Below are 7460 nucleotides of genomic sequence, written 5' to 3' on the forward strand. Positions count from 1 at the left end.
ATTATTTTCATCTAGTATTTAATTTTAGCAGTGTAAATTAATTTATTGTAATGTACAGGTGTGATGATCAGAGGGGCTGAGTTTTCACCTTCATTATTTAATTCTGGGATTAAATATGTGACCCTGGACCACAAAACCAGTCTTAAGTCGCTGGGGTATATTTGTAGCAATAGCCAAAAATACATTGTATGGGTCAAAATTATCGATTTTTCTTTTATGCCAAAAATTATTAGGATATTAAGTAAAGATCATGTTCCATGAAGATATTTTGTAAATTTCTTACCATAAATATATCAAAACCTCATTTTTGATTAGTGATATCTATTGCTAAGAACTTCATTTGAACAACTTTAAAGGCGATTTTCTCAATGTTTAGATTTTTTTGCACCCTCAGATGCACCTGATTATTTATTCAGCTTTCATATGATGTATAAATCTCAATTTTGAAAAATTGACACTTAAGACTGGTTTTGTGGTCCAGGGTCACATATGGATAGAGTTTGTCAGTGAAAGACTGACCAGTGTAAGAGTAGATATGAGAGCTGGACTCCACATCATAAAAGGAGACCAGACCCTCCTCATAATTCACAAACACACCGACCCGCTGCGGCTTCACTCTCAGAGACAGAGAGACAAAGGGATCATCATAGGCTGCATATTCATCATTATTCCTCAGAAGCACAGTCCAGTATCCATCACTGGGACTCACTGTGAGGTCTCCCTTCCTGTTAATGGATTCTCTGGCCGCTCCTAAATCCCATCCAGTCTTTCCCTTCACCTGCACCTCAAAATAAAATCTCCCCGAGGAGAATCCCTCCTTTCCCAGGACATTTACACGTATATCATATCTCTCTGGATTGTCTGGGACGTCCAGACTAACGTCTCCAAGTCTCACTTGTTTTCTATCATCAGACAGGATGAGTTTAGGATGAGCTGTATCAGGATCCAGTGTCACATCCACTAAGAAAACACAAAACATGGATCACAACTACACAATACAAAGATTCTGTGATGATAATGTTTTTAATATTTAATAGTTTCAATCAGATTGTAGTTTAGTACTGAAGCTGTGAGCATCTGAATGTAAATGAGTGTAGTGCAGACAGCTCACTGTACCTGCATACTGCATCCTCTTCAGCTCAGTAGAGACATCCGACAACAAAATGTCAGATCTTTTGAGACTTATTCTTCATTATATCATAACATGATAAATGTATGTATGTGTATGGTGCATGTGATATTGTCATACCAGTTTTTGTGAGTTTCTCATCTAGAGTGTGCTGCAGTTGAGTCAAAGCACTCCTCAGACTCACATGAGTCTTCATACTGATCTCAGGCCAGTTCCTGGTGTTTGTAGGGCTGCACAGGGATGAGTAACTCTACAGCAGGAGAGAGGAAAAATCCCTCAGCATGAGGAGTGTTATATACTGCATTATCATTGATCAGAGAGATGTTGACTGACCTGTAGGAGGTGATCTTCAGTGTGTAAGATCTGCTCCAGCTCAGTGTTTCTCATCTGCTTTCTGCTGCTCCTCCATCATCTCCAGCAGTTCAGTCTGACATCTTTCAATGGAGCGGATGAGATCAGTGAAGAGCTCAACAGAGGCTGCTCTCTCCATCTCTGTGTTTCTCTGCTCAACCAGTCAGTCAGCAAATTATTAGTGGTGTTTGATTATACTATCTATAGAATGATAGAAGCGGTGGCAGTGAGCACTTACTAAAATGAGAACCACATTGATATAATATTACAAGTGGCACAGTGCATTGCGAGTCCTATGAAAAAAAAAACACACATTTATTAAAACCGCACATTCCGATAGCGTGTCCTGGAATTAAGCAATGTGAGTTAAAGGGCTACACAGCCGGTGATATATGATACATTGCATTAATGCAGCGAGCGACCGACTTGGTGCTTCAGAGAATAACATACGAGGCTTGACAACAATAACCATGGTGAGAATTTTAGAGATGAAAGCGCAGACGGCGCCATCATAATCTGACATACAAGAGTCTATCGGACCTAGTGGAAACCCACACCGTGAGCAAGGGGGAGGGGCCTACTATTGCTGCCGTAGAATGTCAACCACAACAGCCAAGTAATAGCAGTGGTAATAGTAAGAGATCTTATCTCGCTTAGCTTTCCTGAACTGAAAGGACCCGAAAGCTAGCGAAGAAACGTCCAAATTATAAAACCTGGCCAAAGGTGGGATTTTTTTTGTATTTCCTGCATAGATATACCCCTTGCCCATGCCCAGGAGGAAGCAATGCTCCTCGTGGCATGGGTGTACACCCCGATGGGGCAATTTGTATTCTGTGTGTCATAAGCCAGGGCTATCACATCCACGATCCAATGAGATAGCCTCTGTTTCGATACTGGTAGACCTTTAGTATGACTGCTGTAACACACAAAGAGCTGTTCTGAGAGTGCGCTCGACATACACACGTGGTCAGAATTGTTGATATCCTTGGTAAATATGATCAAAGAAGGCTGTGAAAATAAATGTGCATTGTTAATCCTTTTGATCTTTTATTAAAAAATAAAAATAAAAATCACAAAAATCTAAACTTTCATTGGAGAATAAGAATTTAAAATGGGGGGCAATATCATGAAATATCATTATTTATGAAATAAATGTTTTTTCTCAAATACAAGTTGGACACAATTACTGGTACCCCTAGAAATTCTTATGAGTAAAATATATCTGAAATATATTCCCATTCATATTCACAATTTGGAGCACACCCCATAATAGTGAATCAATATTAAAAATCATGTGCATCAATCGCAGTGTCGGGGGCTGTACACAGTGAGAGATCTTGAGACATGTGCAATGCTTTGGTGCCACGGCCCACGGGAGGTGTGCTCCATAACGGATTAAAACTGTTAATTAATATATATATATATATATATATATATATATATATATATATATATATATATATATATATATATATATTAGGGTGTAACGATACACGAATCGCGGTTGAACGATTCACGGGACAGCGTATCCTGCTAAGATGGCGGCGCCTTCCCGAAATGCAACGCGGAGTGAAAAGACTGTGACGTAATCCTCATTCGCTTTTGAAAATAGTCCGGAAAATCATTCCATAGAATACACCTCATCTTTCCCTAATTTAAGACCTATTCAAGCTAAAATTAAGACATTTATTACACTGTTTGAGAAATGTAAGCCTATTTACGGCCTTAAAATGATGAAAAGTGAATTTGAGACATTAAAGACAGGCGGGAACCCTGCAATTCACTGAAATCCATCGTAGCGACGGAGAACTTTAATCCCTGTAGTTTGTAAACAACCACAGTTAAACGTGATGATGCTACTCTTCGGCTCATATTAAAATCTCACTGAACACTTTTTTGACAAATCAGAACACACATAAAATAAACCTCACAACCCAAAGTAACAGTAATCCCAGCCATTAAATCCAGCGACATTGTAGCCAAGAAGTGCTTGTTGAGAAATCAAACGAAAATCAACCGAAACATTCTTGGTTTTTCCCGCTCTGAAACATTCCAGCTGGTCGGGTGTGGTGTCAACATGACCATCTCACAGTCTCTCATTTCTTTCTTCTTGCGTCCAACTCCATGCAAAACTTCTCAAACGCCTCCTCGATCTCCGGATCCATTTCATCTTCATCACTGAAGTAACTGCAACAAAGAAGCATTCCTTCATTATAAGTGCATGGAAGCTTTTTCCCACCACAGGATGAAAAACTACAAAAATGTAATTGCCACTTTTTATCTCACAATTATGACTTATTGCAATTCTAAGAATATATCTCACAATTTTGAATTTGAAGTCAAAACTGTGAAAGATCAACTCAGAATTATGAGATATAAACTTAAAATTCTGAGGAAAAAGTCAGAATTGTGAGGTATATGCTTGAACTGTTTTAGTATATCTATACATTTTATTTTAGGCAAGTCGTGATGATTTGAGAAGGCTAAATTGATCAAACATAGGCTATGATCAGCTCACTGTCTGCCGCTGGCCGTTACTTTAAAAAAACAACAACTTATATTTAACGAACAAAAATGCTCCAAACGTTTTTCTAAATTAACTTAATGAAACTTAATAAATTTGAGGCCCGTGCAGGGCTCTAAGCTACAACACTGTTTTTTTTGCGTCTCTGGGCAACATGACAGAATGACCAGTGTATGCCATCAAAGTACCGCGAGAGCGATTCGAAAGCATAAAGATCCACATGAATTACAGTCTCCCCCTGTTGGGTGGTCTTTGCAAGCAAACAAAACTTTGGATATTCTTACAAATACTTACGAATCACTTCCATTCTCTTCATATGCATCAGGGAAATAGTCTTCTCTGTCTAGAATCTCCTGATATTTCTCTGAGTATTCTGCGGTGGGGAAAAAACAGAGGACCAATAAGCAGAATAGTAAATTAGTAGTTAATACAGTCATAATATTTTAAAAAATAAATGAATAAATAAAAAGTCCTGACATGTTATGGTAATGAAAATCTGGAAGAAAAAATAATTAAATTAAAACATACTTAATTTTATGAAAATAAATAAAACGTAATGCAAGTCTAAATAGTCCTAAAACAGGCTTTCTTTCTTTCCCTTAAAATGTAGTTTTACATTGTGATTTTCTTTTGATTTTGAACCCGATTGTGGTTTTGCGATACTCGCTTGCTTAATAAAACACAAGTCAGTCTGTATGTGGGTCACTGCAGACTGAAGAAGCTGCCGATTCTCACCAGGATCCGCTGCTGTGAAAGGCGTCCCATCTGCTGTGTAGAAGGTTGGTTCATTCTGAGGAGCAAAACCATCACAGAAACACATTAAAAACATTAATACAGTCACAGATTATATATTTTACTTCAAAACTTTTACTAAATTTAATTTCTTTGGCATTGCGCACCATAAAGTAGTTGGGGTCATTGTCAGGTGTAGCGTCACTGCTCACAGCGGCTGTGTGAACTCGACCCCAGTTACTGGACCGCAGCTCCACCAGTTTCAACAGCATCTGCTTGACATCTCTATAAATGCACACATACAGTAATCATCAATAAACACAGATACAGTACAGCTCAACAAGCTAAGAGCCCTTCACACTGACAGTGATATTCAGAAACAAAGCAACGATTTCCAGCATCATGAGCAAAAAACAAATGATGGCGATGCAACTCAGCTTTATGCGAAAGTACAATAATAAAGAGTTGGAGTGCAAACAATGCTCAGTACTAAATTACATATATACCAGTGTATTTCAGTATCACTGAAATATTATTATAGTTTTATTGATATTTTTAAATTACTTTTTTATATTTTGTTTTAATATTAATTTCAGATTTGAGCAATTTTGTTACGTTTTGCCATTTGACATTTTAGGTATAGTTTTAGTTATCTATGATTATCTTGAGACACACTACATCCTAAATACTTCTGTTTTTCCTCCACCTTCTCTGTTAAACTGTCTATCTGAAATAAAAAGCTGATTTTAGTCTAATTTTCTGAAATTTAATAGCGACAAAACTGAAATTCTTCTTGTAGCATCCAGGTCTAATTTGGCAAAATTTTGCAGCCTTTCTGTGTCTATTGATCAGTCTATAGTTTCTCCTTCATTACAGGTAAAAACTTTGGGTGTCATCCTTGATAGTACACTATCTTTTGAAACTCACATTAATAATACTGTCCCGATCCTCCCACTTTCGTTTATGAAATATAAACCGTTTTCGTCCTTTTTTAAAAACTACTACTATTGCTATTCTTGTGCATTCCTTGGTTATGTCACGGCTAGATTATTGTAATTCTTTACTTTTTGGTCTCCCTTCAAAACTTTTACATAAGCTGCAGTTGGTACAGAATTCAGCTGCACAAATTATTACTAGATCCACTCTTGTAGAGCATATTTCATATTTTTGGTTGTATGGTTCTTTGGATTACTTGTAAGGTGACCTTGAGTGCCATGAAAGGCGCCTAAATAAAGTGAATTATTATTATTATTATTAAACATTTCCAAAAACAATCAACAGTTACTGAACCGTTGCCTAAAACTCACTCACCGGCTACATTTGGCCTCCAGCACAATGTCTTCAATCTTCTTGATTACCTCATCCATGTCTGACTGGCCTTTCTCCTTCCATGTGTCTTCCAGAATGGAACCACTCAGCTTGTCAAATCAGTACAGTAAAACAATGCTAGTCAACACCAACAGTGTAGCACTGCATTATTATCTGCAGATTAATTACTTATTTCATTTCAGTGCTTTGAGCTGCCTGGCAATTTCAAAGTCTTTGTTTATGTCAGGATTACTGTCACTAATGATCTTATGTTGAGTCCTGAGGTCACTTGATAACTCCCACAGACTTGCTCAGACATTTGCTCTGAAACGGTACCATTTAGTGTATTTGCAGTGTGTGAGAAGAGGAATACTTCAAACCTTGAGTAATTTGACCGCACACATTAGGTTGGGGTCATCCGGGTGAGAGAATAACGCATTCAAAAGATCCTTTAGCCCTCCTAGTAAGACATTAGCTCGCCCGGGGGTGTCCTTTCCACTTTTTATCTGAAAGATAATTGAAAGAATGAAGAATTGTAGGAGCTCATACTTTTTGGAAACAATAAATACACAGCTCTGACATTTGAATTCAAGCAGATACATATGTTAGGATTTATACACTAGATTATACAAAGGAATAGATATAATGGGTTCTAATTGATTTAGACTTTAGCATTACATAATTTGCTCAGACGTAGCACATCAAGCTCTGCTGTTGGGTTGGTATTTTTTAATCATGACTGGCTGAGTGACAATATTTGTTATTATCCTTGCCCCCTAAACCTAATAACCGGTTGTGCCACCCTTTGCAGCAACAACTGCAATCAAGCGTTTGCGATAACTGGCAATGAGTCTTTCACATCACTGTGGAGGAATTTTGGCCCACTCTTCTTTGCAGAATTGTTTTAATTCAGCCACATTGGAGGGTTTTCGAGCATGAATGGACTGTTTAAGGTCATGCCACAGCATCTCAATCAGATTTAAGTCCAGACTTTGATTTGGCCACTCCAAAACCTTCATTTTGTTTTTCTTCAGACATTCAGAGGTGGACTTGCTGCTGTGTTTGGAATCATTGTCCTGCTGCATAACCCAAGTGCACTTGAGCTTGAGGTCACAAACTGATGGCCAGACATTCTCCTTCAGGATTTTCTGATAGAGTGCAGAATTCATGGTTCCATCAATTATGGCAAGTCATCCAGATCCTGAAGCTGCAAAGCAGCCCCAGACCATCACACTACCACCACCATGTTTGACTGTTGGTATGATGTTCTTTTTATGAAATGCTGTGTTGGTTTTACGCCAGATGTAACGGGTCACACACCTTCCAAAAAGTTCAACTTTTGTCGCATCAGTCCACAGAATATTTGCCCAAAAGTCTTGGGGATAATCAAGATATTTTTTGGCAAATGTGAGACGA

General features: G+C 38.0%; 1 protein-coding gene across 3 annotated transcripts in view; it reads right to left on the reverse strand.

Moving 5' to 3' along the window:
- Positions 1-1529: 1529 nt before the first annotated feature.
- LOC131540643 (polyadenylate-binding protein-interacting protein 1-like) overlaps positions 1530-7460 on the reverse strand; it is a 23762-nt gene continuing 17831 nt past the window's right edge. For all 3 annotated transcript variants that reach the window (XM_058775713.1, XM_058775712.1, XM_058775714.1), the window contains 6 exons: positions 6425-6550; positions 6048-6154; positions 4904-5021; positions 4740-4794; positions 4299-4377; positions 1530-3667 (listed from right to left, as the gene is read on the reverse strand). In XM_058775713.1, coding sequence (XP_058631696.1) covers positions 3577-3667; positions 4299-4377; positions 4740-4794; positions 4904-5021; positions 6048-6154; positions 6425-6550 — 576 coding nt within the window. In that variant the 3' untranslated portion in view covers positions 1530-3576. The remainder of the gene's footprint in view (positions 3668-4298; positions 4378-4739; positions 4795-4903; positions 5022-6047; positions 6155-6424; positions 6551-7460) is intronic.

This window comes from Onychostoma macrolepis, chromosome 05 (genome assembly GCF_012432095.1).
Source record: "Onychostoma macrolepis isolate SWU-2019 chromosome 05, ASM1243209v1, whole genome shotgun sequence".
Lineage (NCBI taxonomy): Eukaryota > Metazoa > Chordata > Actinopteri > Cypriniformes > Cyprinidae > Onychostoma > Onychostoma macrolepis.